The 22726-nt window shown below is 31.4% G+C and overlaps 1 protein-coding gene and 1 long non-coding RNA gene across 2 annotated transcripts; one reads left to right on the top strand and one right to left on the bottom strand.

Moving 5' to 3' along the window:
* Positions 1-238: 238 nt before the first annotated feature.
* LOC132734788 (uncharacterized) lies at positions 239-11976 on the bottom strand. The gene is made up of 3 exons (XR_009626370.1): positions 11894-11976; positions 7480-7595; positions 239-414 (listed from the first exon to the last, which is right to left on the bottom strand). It is a non-coding gene; the product is annotated as an uncharacterized LOC132734788 (long non-coding RNA).
* A 5688-nt stretch (positions 11977-17664) lies between these two features.
* Positions 17665-20764, top strand: LOC132734791 (uncharacterized). Its single transcript, XM_060721641.1, has 4 exons — positions 17665-17810; positions 19244-19381; positions 20057-20154; positions 20591-20764. The coding sequence occupies exons 1-4, from the start codon at positions 17693-17695 to the stop codon at positions 20663-20665; spliced, it is 429 nt and encodes a 142-aa protein (XP_060577624.1). The 5' UTR covers positions 17665-17692; the 3' UTR covers positions 20666-20764.
* The last annotated feature ends 1962 nt before the right edge of the window (positions 20765-22726 follow it).

Raw genomic sequence — 22726 nt, forward strand, 5'->3', positions numbered from 1 at the left:
CACGACGACGCACGCCGGACATAGTCCCATCACTATACCTAACCTTGACCACTTGCATTTATTTAAAAACATGGTTGAATAACATTCTATGAAAGGTCACATTAAATCATAAATTTAATTAAGATTTAATAAAACCAAAACTGTCATTGGAAACAGAAAAATGCTCGCAACCCTAGCAAAACTTTTTGGGTGTTCTGAACTTCTAACTATCATAACAATATATAACAAAAACCTTACGTTTTTTGTCCAACATGCTTTTGTAAAGAAATATGTTGGGTCCATGCCATAATGCCGATTTTTATCAATACTCATGATGGAATTGATAAAGCTGGATTTTCCTGCTCCATGTGGACCTAGAATCAACAAATTGATATGCTTTTCTTCGTCTTCTTCCATTACTTCTTTTTTCAAAGTCTGTGAGGTTAAATTCAAAACAGTTACAATTTTTACTTTTGATTTGTGAATCATTAATTAGTGTTCATCAATAGAAGCAATATGTTTTGAGTTTTATTTGACTATTCTTTATTTTAAATTATTTTTACTTAAATACTCTGAAGGGTGTCTTGTATTTCAATGACGTGAGATTTATTTCACATTACATGTTTCTCAACAAGACTTATTAAATTACAAGACATGAAATAGGGAACTATCGACAAATTATAACAGAGTCGAAATACGTTTCTATATATTTGTTTTTCAAACATATGTTCCACTTAAAATAACTAATTCAAACTTGGTTAAGTATTATACTTTTTAAGTTCATGGAAATACTGTCAATATATTCAAACATTGTCATAGTTTACCGATTGTTTTGTTTTCATATGTGTTGACATATCTTTTTAACAATGTCCCTCGTTGTTACGCCTTCATCGATGCATAACATATAATTATACATTTCGCAGAAGCCCACATTTTTACGCTTCATTCTAATTATCTAAGCTTTTGGTATTGAAGTTTCCCACTAGAAGAGTTAAATGGCATTTTCTTTGTAAGTCAACATAAACTAATTGTCATCGGAGCGGACAAGAACGGACGGACGACGTATTTATCATTGACATTTATTTTGCTAACTTATTGTCAAAGTTATAATTAGATTGGATTCCTTTTTGAAGTTTTATTAAAATGTGTAGCTTACCGATTTCGTTTATAGATTTTGCGTGACACGCTAGCATGAATAAAAATATGTATACGATTTCAGATTCAATAAAATATTTTTAAATTTCTGTTTGTTTCGAAATTATCTCTGTATATTTCAAAAGTGAACGTATTAACTCACTTGATTGTGTTCTCTTGTGCATTTGTTAGATAAAAAACCTATTGCTTACACAGATTTAAATGAAAAACCAATATATGCATACAATTGTGTTCCCCAGTAATAGATATGTCAGTAATGCATGTTATTTACAAAAGACAACTGAATAAAAAGTTCAAATGTATGGCTTAAACTAGATATTTTCTAAAATAGTTTCATCCACTATAGTCTGCCCAACCACATTTGAATATTCTTTTTTTATTAAATATGATAATTGTAAAATCATCTAAATTAATATCATGTTAATCCTGATGTCAAAATCTCTAAACATGTTTTTCAGTATTTTTTTAAGATAAAGACAGTGATATGGTCAAAATGTTAAAATTTATTTAATTTTACCCATGAAATATGGTGCTATATCAGTCAAATATATTTCATATTTGTAAAAAATAAATATGGAAAATAAATATGAAAGTGGGCGTCAAAAAAAAAACACAACAATAAAGATCAACAAGGTAAAGGCAACGTTCACAGAACGTAGCCCCCAACACACCCAAGTAGGGATACCCAGACAGAAGACACCTAAAAAACCCTGGAGTAGACATAAGGGATAAGGGCTTTAAGGGTGAAACGGGAGGAGGTAAAGAAATGGGGGATGAGAAAATATCAACCGTATACGACAATCCAACAAGGCAGACATCACAGAACATGTAAAATTCAAATCAAGTAACAATAAAAACATGAAAAACACGTGAAGGAACACAGAGGGGTACCGCCTTGGAACGGTCAGAGGTGGTTAAACCACTGGGGAGTTTAAACCGGTTTTAGGCGCGCCAAACCTCACTCTAAGCCCCAATATGTTCCTGAATGTCACGAAAGTGTAAATAAAATTAATTCCCTCCAAGTGAAATTCTAACAATGGTCATTGTTACATTAGACGAAATAAATAAAACACATTAAAGATTGTGTAAATATGTAGAAAAAGGTACAGCCTAATGACCATTACCAAAGTACTCGCTACCTTAAAGGAAGGCAGAGAAATAAGAAAAACACCTACAAGGGCCCGACGAAGCAAGACAGAAGACCAACATTAAGACAATTCAGTCCCAAAGGGCTTTAAGAACTTTTAAAACTCATTTTATTTAAGGTAGAACACCTCCAATGGGCACTATAAGGAACTGTAGAATTGACAACATAGGTCAGTTATTGCCTTAAATGTCACCTGTATGCAAAATTAAAACAAAATTTATCGTGTGGTTTATGAGTTATGGACATTTTTCTGAACTACAACTTGGCCATTAGAAGGGCTTTTTTCAGAAATGAGGAAACTCTAAATAATCTATGATATCATCAATATGAAAAAATGTTTTCCTATCGCTAATAATAATGACATTTAGGTAACAAATTAAACAAGCAAAATGATTGTTTTTAAAGAAAATGTTTTTAATATGTATAAATAAGTAACCCTGCCCATCCACTTTTAACACTTATTTGACCATTTCCCTATGTAAAAAGCTTTATTTAAAACATCACTAACATTTTCCACAATGAGGGGCTGTTTTCAAAGTTTGCCTAAATTTTCTTAAATGTACATTGGTTGGTCTTGCAAAATATAAAATACTTTTACCGTGTAGTTTTTATTTTATTAAACTTTGAAAATATCTGGTATCATATTTGCTATTAAATTTGGTATTATTTAGTAAATAAAATACCTACAATAATTATATAATTAAAATGAAACACTTTTTTCTTCCATTAGGGATCTGATAGATTAATAAAAAATGTAAAAAAAAAGTTGCTCCTTTTGGGGTTTGAACCCACGCTCCTCAGTTTCAATACACTTTACAGTAATTCTAGCCTATTTGAATACTCTTCAAAGTGGAGATAGTGCATTAGGGGTATACTACCTTAAAGGGACTTTTTTAGCCATTTTATTTTAAAAATCTGATAAATAAAAAACAACTTTTTTTGAATTTTGTTGTTTTGAAAAACTATCTAGAATGATAGAGAATGGTCTAACTAATAAAAAAATCCGAACACCAATATCTTTAACTCAGTCATTTACGCTGTACAGACGTTTTAAGAGTGCAAAACAAGACGAATCTATAAATAATGAATATATTACTGCGCGCGGTACAACTGCAGTTGCGTAGCAAGCAAGGGGATTCGTAACTATTTTTAAATTAAATAAAAATGTTATTCTTTCGTTTTTCGTGAAGTATGGTATATATTTTCACTCAAAATAATAAAATGCCACGATCCGACTCGAGAAAATATGTGGCATTTTATTTATTTCTTACAAAATATATTCCATATTTCACTCAAACGAAGAAATATCCTCTTAATATTTTGTCCCGCTGACTAAAGTTGTAACCCGACGTGACGTCCATTTTCAAATGGCGGCGCCCATATTGGCGTCATTTAGGGTTTGTCTCACGATTAACGTTAAGTGTTCGAGGTAATTATAAACCTTTAATTATTCTTATTTAATTACTGATCAATATCTAAATGTTATCATTAATTTAAAATGAAAAATGAGAACAAAGTTTGTGTAAAAAGGCAATTTTACTATCAAACCATTGTTAAAAATGATCGCAAATTAAAACCATTTGAAGTAAACAATCAGTTATATTGATATGTGAAAATATACCAAAAATATATAACTAAAAATTTCAGTTTCGCTTCACAAATATCGTAAATAATAATTGTTACATGATAAAAAAAATATTGTGGACATATAAAAATAAGACATTTGTAATTGATATTTTTTTTAAATCGGTACGGAATTATGAAATTTATTGTCTTTATTGTCTTGTTACATGCATTTCTAATTTTTGATCGGAAAAAAATGCCTCATTAAGTTGTTTTCTTTGAAGTGGTTGTTGATTCTTTACAATAACAGTTACATTGCAATTTCTGACATCAAAAGCGAATCAAACCAAGCCATTATTTTGATTAGAGCAAATTTAAACATATCTGTCGGAACACATGTGTGGATAATTTATGCAAGTTGATACCTCTTCCATTTTGAACGAGCCAGACATACAAATGTCAATATAAATATTATTGGCAATCAAAAACAAAAATCTGGGACTACTGTGTCTTTTTTATAAATCTTGCTTACAAATTGAGACATGTGTACGGAAAATGTTTAACCGGTTACTGAATAGTTAAGTGAATGACCGAGTTGTTCAAAACTTTTGTCAAATATTCAACATTGACATTATTGTCAAATTAACAAAAAATTGTAAAATTTCTATGTTCAATTTTGTTGTTAAGGCGTCCTTTTGTTCAAACAAATTTGTTAAATAATTTTGTTAAAAAGTCAGTTGTTCAGTTCAGTTTATTTTTGTTAATAACATCTGATCTCAGATCTAGTTTTTACAAAGATTAAACAACAGAAATAAATCATTCCTGGACGTTAATTAATTATTGTTAGTGGTTACAATAAAATTGAAAATGGCTGGTTTGTTTGTTATTCTACTAACTAGCAATGTAGAAAAGAATATAAAGAAAATACAGCTTACTTAAATAGTTTTACGCCTCGGGAATGCTGGGAATAATATCGACATTTATCAGATGGTTTTTCATTTTCTTTGTGATTTTTTGAGTGACAGATTCACAAACTAAACACTCATGCTCTTAGTGTCAGAGAGAAAGTGTTCATTGCAGTGAGGTACTATGCTACCGGTTCCTGTATGTAAACTGTTGGGGATACACTAGGAAGAGACATATCTACAGTGTCCTGAATGATTGGTTGGTAACAATGTATTTGCATAGTGGTTTAAGGTATGACAACATGTATTTGATTAGGCAAAAAAAAACGTTGTTTCTTTTTTAAGATTATGCTAATGCTTCAGAAAACTTGCACATTTTTACGCCTATGTATGATACATAGCATATTCTTGCAGAGCAAATCAAAATGCTGTATTTCATAGTTGTCAGAAACTATAGTTATGTTGTACAGTAAATTCAGTAAAAAAACTTACTTTCAATCATTGTGCTTTAATCTCATTAGAAATTCATTAAAAAAGATTTTAAATACTTTAAGTAAATTCATAAGTGTCAATTCTAAATGGTCAGGATCAGACCATAACAGTTTTAACTTCAAATCACAAGGACACACACATTATTTTAATTGAGGACCATATGACGCTTGGAATTGTACTAACGTGTCACATTGAAGGTATCATGAAAACCGCAATATGAACATGTTTGCATGAACATGGGTATTTAACCATATTCCTTTTTAAATGTTGTATTCCATTTAAGCCGGTGCTAAGGGAAGTGTACGTTAAATTGGACTCTCCAGTTCAGGCAATGAACAACCTCAACGAAACCGAGCCTGCAACATTTTAAATTTTGCCTTGATGGGCCTTAGGGATTTTGTTTCCTTTTTTGGAGGTTCTTACTCCTTGGAGATAGTGGGTATGGAGTTCAATAAGAAACGTATTGGATATGGAGTTCAATAACAAACGTATTGTTATTACTTTCTTGAATTATTCTATCAATCTGTTATATTTACATTTCACCTGTCCTGTAAAAATAATCGATTTCAGTTATGCTTGTATGAAATATGTGATGGCACATTACAAAAATGCAGACACACCCTGTAAGTAAGTTCGCTTCGAAACCAGAGTTGCATTAGAAATGATCAATGTTGTTATATCTTTTTAGTCGTTCGGGATCATTGATGTCAGCACTTAAAATTGTTGGGAATTGACTTTCGCTCAAGCCGGTGATTGAGGACTTGAGGGATCTTGTACTTATTCATTATTCCTCATGTGCAGTCTCAGTCAAACCGAGTCTGCAATTTTTATGTAAGTTTGTTGTAATTAATGTTTCCGAAGGATCACTTTGTTTCCAGATTTTCATACTGAATGTTCGTGTATTCAAGCAGACTTTTATTTTTACTAAAATTATGCTGATAAAAAGTACAGGATTTTTATGCCTCAAATGCGTTTTATTGTTATTTATTGTTATTTATTGTTTAAATGCTAATAAACTCAAGATGAACTCATCGAAAACAGAATTCATAACATTTGGAAGTTCTCAACAACTCGAAAAGTGTCACCTAAAATCCATTTGTATTAACGGAGATAAGATCAACTGCAATGTTAAACTATCTTAGAATAAAACGCATTAGAAAATACCTCACCAAAGAAGCAGCTGAAATACTAGTTATAGCACTCGTAATGTCACACTTGGATTATTGCAATGTCATTCTTTATGGTGTATCCGATTTTGAATTGAAAACAATGTAACGTATTTAAAACATGTGCGCAAAGTTAGTTCTGCAACGAAAGAAATTTGACAGTTCAAGGCAAGCATTGTTCGACATTCACTGGCTGCCCATCAAATCTAGAATCGAATATAAAATTTTGACTTTTGTAAACTATTGTTCAATCGGTCATGCTCCAAAGTACCTGTCTGAACTCCTAACTAAACCAGTACCAAATACCCGACTACGTTCAGCTAAAACCTCTGAGAACTGCTACGTTATTCCATTCAATAAAAGAAAAACATTTAGTGACAGAGGTTTCGGAACTATTGGTCCAAAATTGTGGAATCCGCTGCCATTAGAGTTGAAACAATCTAAGAATATTGATGTATTTAAGAGAAATCTTAAAACACATTTTTTCAGAAAGTTTAAATCACACTATTTTAAAATCTGAAATGAGATAAACATGAGTAACGTATAACTGATGACTGACAGTGTGATGAATGTGCAATGTAAATGAATGTTTTATTCTTTTTAATCTATTTGTAATCAAGTAACATGTATGTTAATAATCTTATCTCATGCTACATGTATATCAATCAGTTTTATCATTTTATGGTCTCTGCCATTTTTTAGAAATATGTTAATTGGAATTGTATGTAAAGGCTTTTATTTCATTTGATGTTGATCCACATATTTTTATGCATTCACAGTTTTATTCTCGTTGTTTATATGTACTGCACAACGCCGTTGAATATTGTTTAATAGCAACAGGCGTTTAATTAATTAAAAAGTTTCAAGTTTCAAGTTTGATTTTCTGTACATGATGTAACCCTTTTACCTTGTTGTTTAATAGTGAACGAAACGTTTGGTAATTTAACGCTTTGTTAGCTAAAGAAAGTTTTATCATTGCTTTGAACAACCAAAATTTTAAAATTTCGATAGCTCACGAACATGTTAAAATTAAAAATCGTGTATTGATAGTCTCTGATATAATAAAAATTACCTCTATGTCCCAGGTTGAAGATTGCCGCCATGGTTGTGGATATATCCAACTCCACAAATAATTTAAAAGTCGGGACATATTCAATATCGCCTTTTCGTAGATATAGTTGTTTGGCACTGAAAAAAGTGTACAACATATATTTGACATTAAGGATAATACAATACTCTACAGATTATGTATGTTTATTATATCTTTGAAATTGTATTATTTAGGTTTTATATCTAGTGTCACACGGTGGGAATAGATGTGCAGTCTGACCGGGGCACGAACCAGGGATACTGAACTGCGGCTCTACCAACTGAGCGTTCCGGCAGCTAACAAACTAATGTTTTGAACGTTTGTTTTCGTTTCTTTATTTAAACTGTATTCAATCACAAACGCATGCATTTATATTGCATGTTGTGTTTTACACTTGAAATTTGCAGTTCAATTATTAGATATATCAATTTTTTCTGAAATTTAAATTGAATTTATTTCTAATCCCTTAAAAATGTAACTAAATTCGACAGAATTTATTTTCAAAAGAAAATATTGGGGGAAAACAGTTGGAAAAAATCAAGTTTGTGTAAATATTAAGCGGATTTTTCCAGTTAAAATAAATGACAAAAAAGTAAAAGATTAAAATATATATCAAGCATATGTTGATGTTTTTCTCTACAATGTTGGAAAAAAGAAAACCAATCGGAAAATATGTAATGAAGGAAATAAACGAAATGGAATTTCACTTTTTCGGTCGGTCGACAATTTTGTTAAAATTAATAATTTTGAGACGCGTAAATATAGCGTAAATTTGAGTCAAGTATTGTTAATTTACTCTTCATCTATCATGTGAAATAATTTCTTAATGTTAAGGACACTTTTAAATGCTAGTGAAGTTTGCCACCATCCTGGTGGTGCAAAGATTTTCCGGTGGTTGTAACTAACGTCTCGTAGATGATTTTGATCCATATCGCCATTTACTTTTCACGATTCATTTGATCTCAGTTTTTCAATTAGATCAAAAGATCAGCCGGAAAAGCAAACAATAAAAATACTAAGTCTTGATATTCTTCTTATTCAACAACATAAAAACAAAATACAATGATAGAATTACTGTAATTTACAGGCATAAGGAATATTACTGTTTGTTAAAATTATACGTCCGTGTGTAAGGTCGATTGCAATTTTAACTCCACTTCCTGGGAAAAGGAAGAACTGGCGCCGAAAGAAAAAGAGTTATGGTCGTAACCCGAGTAGCGATCAAATAAATACAGAATCAGTAGGTTAAGACTATGACCTCGTAAACACAAGGCCACTGACTTTAGCGCTATTCAATTTTCAAACTTAAATGTTTTTGAATCAATTATCACGACGAATGATAAGCAAATTAACAGCACTGGTATTATTTAATAAGTTAATTGATTTGCGGTGCCAAAGAACACATATTATCTGCTGTTAAAGGGTAGATCTCTAAGACTGAAGTGTAAATAAAAGTATTAAATGAATAAAATATGGGATGTAATAAATGTGATACAAAGGGCATTGATACAATTATTGCAACATTGCCCATTTTCTCACGTTTCGTTGTCTATTGTGAATCAAAATCGACCTTAGCAAAAACATTATTTAACATTTTCAGTTGTAAAAAGGCTATATGTTTTTCAATTAAATGTACCAAAAACGTTAACGTGCACCATGTGCGTTCAAAACAAACCAGCAACACATTAATCATATTTTAGGTCAACATAATGAAACGTGTTTTTAATCTGTAATAAATGAAGTTGGATATCTCCTATACAGCCTTAAATAAATTGTGATAACTACATTTCATGAAATTGCATGTAAATACACAGGGTTTGCATCTTGGTTACCTAGGTGTTGTAACATTAAGTAAAAAATGTGTCATTTCAATAGATACGACCACCTCAGACCACGAATTTCTTTGATTCGGAGTTTTTTCAAATGATTTTCAAACACAGTGTTTGTCAAAACTAGGTTTTGTCGCTTCTTTTTTCGAGAGAAAATTTAATTTCATTACTACATATTACTTTTCTAAAATTTCTATATAAGAATGCAGGTAAGTATGTAAAGAAGCATGTTATGTCAGGAATGTCACGAGCAACCGAAATTGTGATCTCATGTTAAAACTAAGATACGAATATTTGCATGTCTTTGTATTACAAAAAATTTACGATTTTTTAATTTTGATTATATCTTAACTTCAATTTTCTTGACCAAACACATCAAAACTCATCAGCGTACTCAATAACAAATCAAATTAAATGATTGTACATATTACACAATAATTCAAAATGGTTAACATTTGGAAGCAGTAATATAAAGGAAGACAGAATCATTAAACCTATGTTTTGTGGATTTGCATTCTACCTGCAAAGTAGCTTGTTTGTTATGAACAGCACTCTCTCGCGGAAGAATCTGGCGAAACATCCTAAACTTAGATAAAAAAAGAGTTTGGGGAAAAATTATGTTTACTCGCTTTTGGAGACAGTAAAACATGCCACGTTTTTATTATTTAACAATTTGAACAGACGTGAATGCCTGTTGTAATGAAGGAGAGTAAACGTTTAGTACTTATATTTCCTTACGACAAGAATTTAGAGTTTTAACACACTTTTTTTAAATGATCTATGATATCATTTAAGCTTTAGAATTTTAGCAGACAATGGCCTGCATTTCATTAAATTCATCGTCAGATTAAAATGTATCGTTATTGTAAACGGATAATAGACCAAGGTATTGATTTTGATACTTTAAAGATAACATACACACTGGTTTATTATTCATTAACAATATATATACAAGTGTGTATGTGCATGGTCTGCTAAGTATTCATAGAGAACCAAGAATGATTTAAAAACTATTTCTAAAAGTTGAATAGTACCAACTACAGCTTCTTTTTAAAAAAAACATCATTTTAAGATTTTTCTACGTTATTTATGTTTTGAATATTTCTTAATCTTTATAAGTTACATCTCTGTGTTATTATGGACAGCAGATACGTTGAAATGTAAGACAAATAATGTTTGGCCAATTTTTGCAAAAAATCATCGAAAAAAGGCCACTGCAAAGACAGTACAATTTACGCCCAAACTTGTTTGAATAATAAGACAAAATCTTTTAATAAGTGTAGAGACCCAATTAGAACCTTGAAGAGATTTTTACTCTAAACGCATGATTCATAAAACTTTTATAGACGTCTACTAGACAATGCTATATGTTAAACATAGAGGGCAGAGTTTCTATTCACAAAAATATGGGGTCCTTTACCTTAATCAAGTTAAAGCTAGTGACTCAAAGGGCAGGGCCAATTTTTACCTTTATCAAAAAAGGTCAGGCCTGCCGTCTGCACATTGTTTCATTATGGTTAACATTTCAACCAAGAAATTTAGTTTTATTTCCTTCCATCGGTTCAGAAACTACAGATTGGACACTAAAGAAATCCCCGGGGCGGTGCCAATTTTGATCTCAGGAATCCCACACAAGTGTTATGCACTGGTAATATTCCGACGTATTTCTATCGGTTTTAAAGATACAGAGCGGACTCGAACTTTTGAAATTGATATAATTAAAAAAAGACTAAGTGCTATCTGCCGATTGTCTCTTACGGGTTAACAAGTCGGCCATTTTTTTCCGGGAGTATACCAATGTTACAAACAAAAGATTAACCATAAACATGTATGACATATGGAGCTAATATGAAGTTCTGTTCATATGTATGACTTCAATAAATGCAAATAAAACGTAATAGCAACTGAAATCATAATTAAATAACGTGACCTTATTCGAAATCCCCAAAGTAAACGGATTTATGCTAGATGATATTTTATCTAAGTAGGAACATAAACTGACAATCAATTACAAAATTATGATCAATTCAAACAAAACGCAAAACTTTTACCACAACGGTCAATGTTATTTAAAGGTATATACAGTCAAAATATCAACAAAAATATCAAAATGATATTATAAACTCGAATCACGCTAAAATGACATTTTTTGTAAAATCCCAGCATGAATTTCTTCATTAAATTCTATATATTTTGGGTTTAAAATGTAAATATATCTACATTTCATGAACGAAGTTTAGAAGCCAGCAGAATCACAAACAAGTAAAACAAGTTTTGTGACTTGAACAAACCCTGGAACTTCCAATAACAGATATTGTGGATATTGTATTATTGTAATAAGTCTAAGTCATTCATTTGACATGCTCTTTAACGTTTCTAAAGTTCAATGTGACAACTAATGTGAAATCTTAACGCTCTAAGGCATAAGTGACATTTTTGGCTGCAAATATGTGAGATAAAATGATTTTTATAAACCTCTAATATTTTGTTATAATTCTTATAAATACAATACAAATCAAAAAAATTGTCATCACTGCATAGAATAAATAAAATTATATCTTACTTACTTTAAAACTTGAATGATATTTCGAAAATATTTTAACACAACAACTATAACTGTGTACCTCACTAAACGCTAAAACAATGTGGCGTTGTAATCACGTGAAAGATATTTAATTTTGATATCTGTCTTTACAACAATATAATTTAATCATTTGTCGCAAAAGATCTGAGACTATTGCGTGACAGACATTGCTTATACTTTGTAGACTTAAAATGTTTTTGTAAAAAAACGATTTAATTAAACAAGAGAGCAAAGATGGCCCTAGATCGCTCACCTGACCCATCGACCTCGGCAGTTTCTTAGGCACCTTGACCAAGTTTGATGGCAATTTGGTCAAAAATGTATCCTCTAGAATGTTAACAAGGTTTTTACATATTTGGGCTATATGACCTAGTTTTTGACCTCAGGTGACTCATATTCGAACTTGACCTATCAATCATCAAAACAAACTCTTGCATTTCCAGGATATTTGGATAACAACAGTAGCCACTAGAGTGTAAACATCATGTTTCTATTTTGAGATGACCCATGTTCAACTCATTCGAGCAATTACCTAAACAAGCATCCTGGCAACGTTTGATGATAATTGAGGGAAAAATGTAACCACAAGAGTGTTAACGAACAAATGTTGACAGACGACGGACGACAGACAACGAACGACGGATATTCAACGATCCAAAAAGCTCATTCGTGATAGAGTGTAACAAAAATGTAGAAAGATAAGTGAAGGATACAATTTTATATTATCATAAAGTATCCATGAGTGATTGACAAAGATATGACCAGACACAGCAATTAATGTACTTTTGATATTAAAGTTTAACCGTCACCTATTACACTTTCGACATGGCATTTGCGTTTGATAAGTATGGTAATGAGCATGAAGATCAACAAAGAAAGACACTCATAGGACGCAACCTTCACAATCCATGCTCACAAGCAGGATACGAATTAAAAATGGGGAGAGGGCAAAAGGGCAGTAAAAGGAGGAAAAGGATATGTAATAAGTAAAATTATATGAACTAAAAGTGCGGGCCGATATAGGAATTTTTGAGGTGACGGGTTGTACGGAAAACTTGGGGACAGTTCACAAAATAGGATAAATGTGGGTTGGTAAATAAATTCTTACCGTTAATGATAAAACAACATAATACAAGAGACATGGCAATGACATTGTAGATGAAAACATTTTACGAACCTTTTCTGCAGTTAAAATAGAAATACAAGGAAGATGCAATGTAACTATGTGCTATGTGCGATGTAAATCATTAACAAGATTTGTTTTTTTAAAACATGTAAGCCCGTATCGGCAGCAAATTAGTAATGTAGCAAGGTTATTGTTTAACTTATTGACTTTTGACCTAGTGACCGAAAATCAATAGGGGTTATATACTGACCAAGACCAATGAAAATGTGATGTTTGAAGTTAAAGGGTCCATGAGTTGTTGAGATATTGATCAGGAACAATTTTATCTATTCGGTCAATCTGAGTTTGACCTCTGACTCCCTGACCCTAAAGATCCCTTGGCCATCTTCGGACCAAAATCAATACATGTGTAAAGTCGTAAAAATGGTAAATGGTGGTTGTAGAATGAAGAAGCCAGATAATGGTCCTTTGTCATGTCCGCAAGAGTGTTATGATATCATGCTGCATTGTTTGGATCTAATTCCTAAAAAAGACATACATTCTTCAGTATTGTTTTGCTAAACAATTATGCCAATCAAGATACAAATACAACAGCTGGAAAAAAGATAATGTTCTGTACAAGGATGAAACCGAGACAGACAAAGAAAGTAAAAATGCGTGCGTGTACATGTTAAATACTAAAACTACATAAATTTATCCCCTGTTACTTTCAGCTAGAAAAGACAAATTATATTTATGATCTAGTCAGACTTTTTTATTATAAAAAGTAAATGTGATTTTATGTGTCTGCATTAATGGTTGACAAGGCAAGATGATATACACGTTAATCGGTGAATTTACACAACTATTTCATTGTATGTGACAGGTCTATTTGTAACGGATAAACCTATTGAAACTAAGAAACTTAGTTATGAGGTTTTTCTTTTGTACGTGTACAGGTCTGGTCTTGCCAGACAAACCCAGTTCTTATAAAACACGATACCTTCGTGCAGACAAAGAAAACGTTGAATGTAATAAGAAAAATACAGACAAATAAATAAATATTAATGAATTATGTGAATAATTTTTGCCAAATATTCCTTTTAATGAAAAATAAACAGAGGACGAGTATTGAAAAGTTTTAGCTAGATGTGCGGATAAAAACATCAATAGGTGAAAAATCAACAGAGGTTCTCTTTTTTGATTAATTTGAAGATAATATCTAAACATTTTTGAAATTCATACAAATTGTTCTTAAACATGATTGTGAATTATATAACTATGAGATTAAATATTTTCATAGACGATATAAACAAAAGGTTTACGATTATGCTGCTATTTTTTTTACTTAATATGGCAGATAATTGTATTTATAAAGAGGATATTTAATAAGTGTAGGTATACTATTAACTTTATTGGTTTAGGTTTAATACTTACTTTATTGAACGAGTTGAATAAACGTATAATGCTGTTTATTTCAACTCGTTTGGAATCTACACGAATATAATAATTTATTTAAACATACTCAAAATAAGAACGATAACATCTAAAAAGGGTCATTTTTTTATTCACACTATAGTGTAACGCTATCATTAGCGCGCTTTTACGCTATGTTTGTATATAACGCCAATGACGTCACGTCAATGTGTTATTCACCTAGTGTTATTTCGTGTTTATTCAGTTGCGCCGTGACTTATTTGATTAATATAGATGAAATATGTTCGATTAAATATGTTCTATGTTTATGTTTATGTATATCATGCACATATTTTTTAGCGAAAAGGTGATTACATGTGTTATTTAACACAATTTGTGACTTGAATTTTAAAATTGTATATAGTAAGCTGGAATACGATATCAAATCATATTCAATGAGACACTAGTCAATAATTGTTTAATTACATGAATAGGCTATAAGAATGAAAAGAACCTCATACATGTACAACTTTTGCCTGTTTCGTAGAAGCGCGGGAAAAAAGTCGCATGTGGAAGGCGTGCAACAACTACCGGAGCGCTGCGCATACGAAAAAAGTAATTAAAAGTAATACTCATCATTGCGGAGTAACTTTAAAAATGATTACATGTATATTTTAATCAAAGAACAATACGCAACAATAATATTTCAAGCACGTGTAATTAACAGTCTATGATATTTGGGCATCGAATATTAGTCTCAATCAATTTTTAAACTGAGAAAATCCAATTTAGCCAGTGAATATGATACTGCACCCAGTTAATATGATTCGACAAAAAGTTCTCTTGACAACTGTTTGGACCAATGCGATTGCAGCTATATTAAGATCATATAATAAACTTTTTGATGGTTAAGTTCTTTCTAATCAAATATAGTATAATAGTTTTATGATCAAATAAATTTAGGAGGACTGTCACACAAAGTATGATATTCTTTTAAAGTTTGTTTATCACGAATATGTCATGTTGTATAAGATTCGCTTAATTTATTTCAGAATTTTTAGAGCAATAGCTCAACAGTAGAGTCTTGCTATGGCCTCGAAAATATTGGTGCTATGAATTATATTTGGTATTTTCATATATCTGAAAGAATAAAGGCAGTTATTGTGTTGCCTGCTACTCAAATAAATATATTTGTATGTGACGTTGTCTGATTCCTTTTAAATGCTTCACCTATAGTCGTTTATAGGGCAAACGCCTATGTCTATTGGAGATCATTTGCTGCCTTTTTAAGAAATGTCCCAGAAATATCGTATTTTTATGATCACCACAGTATCAAAGATTGTTTGTTTTACATTCCACTTACACATTAGAGGTCATATAACGGCCCTCAAACTATACTGCTGTTTGAGAAGGTAGCCCAACAAAGGTGTACATTGTGCCAGGCACGAGTGGGCACCTGAATAAAACCACTTGTGTTCCGTAAATAAACACATTTGCAAATGAAATCTGCTATGATTTGGAATATATTGTGTAATGTTAAATTGAATTTGCAGTTCATATTTCTTTCTTTTTCACTGGTGGAACTGCTTATGGACAGTGATGCATATAATGTTGTTACTAATACCAAATAGTTTAAAATAACACAATTAATTTCCGGTACAAATTTTCTTCATTGTTAATAAAATGCGGATCCTAATATTTCAGTAGATAACAATACTATTCACACCAAAATCTATGATAAGAGAGATGATTTTGGTAAAGTCAATTATCCTTATTTAGATGAAGATGTATCTTATGTAACATTAGACAGGGTATATGTATCTCAATTAAATCCGCTAGAGCATGTAGCCAAGTATATGATTCTAATGACGGAATATTTTCATTACTAGCAAACTTCTGAGACAGGGTTCGCTGTCATAAATTAAGGAAATATTTTTACTACATATTATAACCGTAATTTCGATTTAATTTCAATATTTTTAAAAGCTGTTTGAAAACTCTTCTACGACTAAGGATTAGCAAGCATTTATTCTATGGAGATGTGGTTTATTAACTTTGTAACATATTGGGTCATGGTAACTTTTCTGCTGTCTTTATTACAAGTATTAAACGTTTAATTAAAAACTATTTAAAGACATACAACATCCTAAGTCTTCAACACTTTTACCATGTTTACAGTTGACACTTTGCTTTTCTCTTTTGATTGCATATGACGACTCCATGGTGGACAGTTCTTAAATCCCCTTGGGACAGAATTGTTTTAATTTCCGTCTTCTGTCTTGCTTCGTCCTGAGTTGTTAGAATTTCGCTTGGCGAGGAGTTATTTTCACTGTTTTGTTTAAAAGGCACATATTGAGACTCAGAGTGATGTTTGCACCATTAACCGGTTTTAAGTCCTAAGCAGTGCGTATGCAGCTAACCGTTCAAAGGCGGCGTCCCTCTGTGTTCCTCGGATGTATGTCTTGTTTATGTTACTAACAAATGTGGTGACAAGTGAGAAACCTTTATCTAACAATATTATCCGTCAATCGCAACAATGGAAAATGGGTTGTCTTATAATAGAAACGATTACCATTTGGAAATGAAAAAATGATTCCATTGCTATATTTACCTCATGTATAAAGAATTTCGAAATAAAAACCTTTCTTTTCTTTTACAAGGATTTTTATATATAAAAATATAAAAAAATTATATTAATATCAATAAAAAAGAACACTTATGTATACTTTAAACAAATGTGAATTCTGTCATTTTAAATGAGACTAAAGATGAAGAAAGATTGATTTATATATTTATATCTTTATTTTTACTTTCTTACAAAAAAACACATCAGTATTGAATAGATAAATATAGAATCCCTAAAGAAAGCCCAACACAGCAAAATTGAAAATGTTGCAGGCTCGGTTTGATTGAGCCTGTTCATGGACGGTACTGGAAAGTGCAAGTTACCGTCCACGCCCCCTAGCACCGGCTTAAGCAGAATTCAACATTTAAACGTGAAATAGTAAAATTTTGAATTTAGAAACATCCGCAGATGTGTTCATACGGCGGTTATCATGGAACCTTCAAACCATTTGAATACATTGATTTACGTTTTACAAAACACAACACGTTAATAGTTCGATCCTTTGTCCTGATATTGATTTATTACATTAATATGAAATCCCATTATCAAAAAGTAAACACTTTTTTCATTGAGATAAAGAATTAAACTTTTAACGTAGCATATCAGTTTGTGACGTGCCAAACATAATCTGAATAATGAAACTGTTATTCGTATTTTTTAAGCTGTTTAATGAATCAAAAATGGGGAAAAAAGAGTGTGTTACTTTAAAGTGTATTGTTCTTGGGATTTTAAAATTTGTTTGCCTTTACAAAGGTGAGTACGAAATCTATTTCAAGGGCTATTGTTAATATTTAAATGCTAAGCTCAAGTCGATATTTACTGCTTCTTAAAGACAAATTTATAGATAAATCCTGTCAAAAAACGCGAAAGTCGATCATCATATAGGCGCTTAATAATATAACATAAAAGTTACCTAGTTGTCTTGAACAGGCTAAAAACAGCAGATCAATAACAACTACAGCTACAGTATATAACAAAGTATTTAATTTATATTAAAGACAAAGAGTATCTTCATTTGTTAATGTGTCGTCAAATGTGAATTGTAAATCTCAAGTCAATATTATAATAATCTTACATGAGCTAGGTATTCCTGTCTGTAAACAACAGTCGGTGTTTGATCCATTTTCTTGCATTAAACAAATAAATGATATTACGAAAGGAAATCACGTAACTAATATTTTGATTTAGTATTTTTGTTCTCATAGTAGGATATAAATTTACAATTTCATTCATAACGGCAAATTGACGCCTGGTGAGAACGCAATTCATTCATAAAAGGCGCGTGGGTGGGAATGACGTCATTTAAAACACACGATTGTCTTACATGGGGGGTGTTAGTCAGGTTTTTCTAGCACTAATGTTAACAGTAGATAATCCCCTCTGATATGCAAGAAAAAATATGATCTATGCGAAACGAAATCTGCAAGAAAGAGTTTCAATATAATCAAAAATATTAAAAAACAATTCCATGTAAAAAAACAGTTAAACAAGTTTCATTCATAAAGGACAGAAACAGTGTATTATTATTAATTCATTCATACATGTAGATATACTTTCATTTATTATCACTCATTTAAAAAAATTATTTCACATACAGAGGCGTCTAGACGTAGGACATAAGGAGGCATTATATAGTTTACTTAAACCGTATGTCTTTGTTAAGTTTGGTTTGTAGTCGAAGGAAAGGAATGTCTATATATTACAAGTTTCACAAACTACCACAAAATAAAGTGGATAACGGAATGTCGACACGAGATTGGCCTGTCCTATCCTTAGGAGAGAAACGGGAATAAGGATTTCTACACCGTTTAACAATCCCGGTGGTAAATTATTTTATAATTTACTTACCCGAATATATAAGCTAATATAAGAAACTGTCCTTTAATGCGTTATCATCTGCGGTTATTTCAAAGTTCATAAAGTCATATTTAAAAGTCGAATTCTGCTTAAGCGGTGCTATGGGGCGTGGACGGCAGTTTACACTTTACAGTACCGTTCATGGATGGATAGGCGCAATCAAACAAACCATGCAACATTATCAGTTTTGCCGTTTTAGGCTTTCTTTATGTATTCCTATTTTCTTTATTCGGTTTATTTGTTATTCAAAGATGTTGTCCTGAAAGAGGAGCGGAATTTACATATAAATTTATTTAATAAGTTTGATCATTTGATAATCTTTTTTTTAGGTCTAAATTTGTCAAAGGGGCATTTAGTGTTTAAAGGGATAAGCGTTGTCGTAGAAATCATAAGTTTGTGTTGTCTGTCTGGTGAAAACCGAAGCAAAGAGATAAATGGAGCTGCAGACTTTAATGGAACTTTTAGCTGTAAGAATACACCTGTTTCCTTTATTTCAAGTTTATGAAATAGGGTATATAACAAATTAAAAACATTAGGAGAAGTGAGTTAATGAGTGAAACAAAAGAAGAGAAATAAAGAAATATTACTGTTCAACAGCTTTTGCTGATCACTGAAATCACTCCAATTTTAAAACAAATGCACTCCTTTATCGTAAAGACAGACATGTTTTGTCACTAATTTATCAAGTCGAACGGTGCATGTGTGACTGAATGTAGTAGCCCCGTCTGATTAGGCCGACGAGACATCGGTAAAATTCTAAGTGATGACTTGGTTAACGTTTCTTCATACAATCAAATAGTTACCGCTTTTTTATAACAGTGTCGTTTTTTATAATTCGATAGAGAAAATATAGACAAACCCACACATTTGGTTGTTTTTAACTAAAATATACAAAATTACAAAAAGATGAATATTTGTCAATCAATGCGAATGGGTACACAAAGTAAATTATTTTTTATTAGTGAACATGTCAACAATTACGAACCTAGGTCTCTGTCTGTTGGTCGCTTCCATTAGGGCCTTAAATTGTTTAAATTTCACTCGATAAACACTCGCATATAAATAATGTTTATTGATAATTAAGATACGCTAATTGAAGCTCTTAATTATATGTCAGTTTTAATGTTCAACTTATATTTCAGTTGTTTTTAACGCTATAGCAACAATGAATTCGCACTACAATGATTTGAAAGACATTAAGGATATGTGTACCATCTGCTTTGTTGTTGAAGCTGTCTTGGTACGTTTTTTTCTCCTGTTTGCATGTTTGCAGATTTATGATACATTTAAGATATGATTTAATACATTTGATATGATATGATATGATATGATGATCATATGATATGATGATTTACAAATGATATGAAACATTTATGATGATATGATACATTTATGCCCTCTTTTTATGATGTCCCTTTTTCAACTATCTAGCACTGGGAAACGTGAAGCGCGCTGTCCTCGGATATGTCTTGCTTTTTATCTTGTTGGTAGAACTATCAGCATAGCATGCCATTGATAAAAAAATAATTAACGTTCATATAATAATATATTGCTCGTACATATTTGTTAAAATAATCAAAGTAAATGACAGGCAGAACATACAGTATTGTACAAAATAAATTATAATTCAGTTTGAAACTGTAAAAGATTTTGTAGATAAACATGTACCATTACAGATCTTCATGATGTTTTGCTGCTGCTCCGAAGAAGAAAAAAGACACAAATCAACCGCATTAAAAGAAACGGCATGAACATATCATGACAACCGTCAAAAATTGTTATCAACTTTATTTCTCATAAACTTAACATATTTGTTATCTTGTTACATCTTTTGAAACAGAAAACTCGTTTTCTTTGTTTTCTTTATGAATAAACATTTTTGCTACTTTTTTCTATTGGAAATGTTTATAGTGAATGAGTATTTTGTATGGAAGTAAAACACTCATCCCTACTTTCTTCAGTTGATTAACATCTAAAACGTCTAAATCTATTATCAAAGCATTATCAAATAAATGACATATCTGAAAAAGTGGATTTCTGAGGCATAATATGCCTTTAAATTGCTTTTTGGCATTTACTGCCTTTCTTTTGGATGTATGAAACATAAGTGAAGATATTTTTACCTTCTCTTTTTGAAATTAAGATTAACATGCTTAATTAACATACAATATGAAAGACTTATATTAAATTGTAGCATATATTTTTTAATTACTTGTATTCAAATAGGATTCAAATAAGGCTACAAATCACTTGAAAATATGTGAAATCGACCAGACCAGACTTACATGTCTACGTCCCCGCGAGGGATTTGACATTTATAGAAGATATGTATAAATGAAAAAAGCCATTTAATGCTTTGCCGAATGCGAAAGCTAGTTGATTATAAAGTGTATAGAAACATAGAAAGTGAAAATGCTTATTGAAATTTCTCTAATGTAAATAAAGGGTGAAGAAATATAACTGTAGTTCGATAATTTTGTGTTGTTGTTGTTTTTGTTATTCTTGTTGTTGATGATATTGTTGTTGTTGTTGTTAATGTTTTTGTTGTTTTTAATTATATTAGTAGGACCCCGTTCGAATGAACAAGACACCTTAACAAGTATCCTTAATTTATGTGCACTAAGACACTTTTATGTCAACAACAATAATAAAAAAACACATCAACAGATGCAAAACTGTCACAGACATTAAATATATTTTCGTTTGCGCAAACCTCTCAGCAAAAATTAAGTTTTACTTGTGACATAAAAAGAAAAAAAGTTTAATCATACTAAGCTCAAGTTATCAAATACATACATGATAAACAATCTGATGAAGTGCAACGCGGCAAATACATTGAATTAGCTCGAATTCGCTATACATTTTTTATCTGTTCCATCAATATTGACAAATAGGGGTGTCGACAATTGTTATATAAAAGCATACTAGGTTTCGCCTTAATCTTTATCAACCTTAACAATTACACCTTTTTTATCGCTCCAGCGAAATAGCGTAGTAATTGAGTGCTGCTTTCGTGTGTGTTTAGACCCTGGTTCAATTCCTGGAAATGGCACTTTTTCTTTTCTTATATGTTTTTCTTTTTTTTCTACGAACTGGATTTTAGTTCCTCGTGAGTTTATTTCACACAATACTATTTGAGAACATCTAGCATTACACACATTCGCCTTTAACAGGTTAAGTTAGAGGAAACACAGTCGTGATTAGAGTGATAAATGAGGAATGGAAGAAATTTAAATATATAAATATACAAATGAGCCGAAATTGTTAAAAAATGTAGCAAGTTGAATTAAGAGTTTTAAATCATTTTAAATTGACAGAACTACATGTATTCAATTTGATCAATGACTGTGAAAATCAAATGAGCCGCGTCACGACACAACCAACATAGTGCGTTTGCGACCAGCTTGGATCAAGACAAGCCTGCGTATCCGCGCAGTCTGATCAGGATCCATGCTGTTCTCTATCAGCTTCTCCACTTGTTATAGGATTTGTAAGCGAACAGTACGGATCCTGATCAGACTGCGCGGATGCGCAGGCTTGTCTGGATTCATGCTGGTCGCAAACCAATTATGTTGGTTGTGTCGTGACGCGGCTCAAATACAATCAGTTTTACTAAACCGATTTAACTGTAAATTGTACAAAATATAATGACAGATTTATAAAAGAAAATATGAAAATGTTTTATGACTGTAAAAACAATTGAGACACTGACAAAATATTGCACAGTTGCGGATTTAAACTCGAAAAACTATTTTCCTAACCTAAATTCTTCATAATCCGAACATTCTAACTACTACGCCACTTTTATTCCT

This window comes from Ruditapes philippinarum, unplaced genomic scaffold (assembly GCF_026571515.1).
Source record: "Ruditapes philippinarum isolate M1 unplaced genomic scaffold, ASM2657151v2 ctg5300_1_1_1_1, whole genome shotgun sequence".
NCBI lineage: Eukaryota > Metazoa > Mollusca > Bivalvia > Venerida > Veneridae > Ruditapes > Ruditapes philippinarum.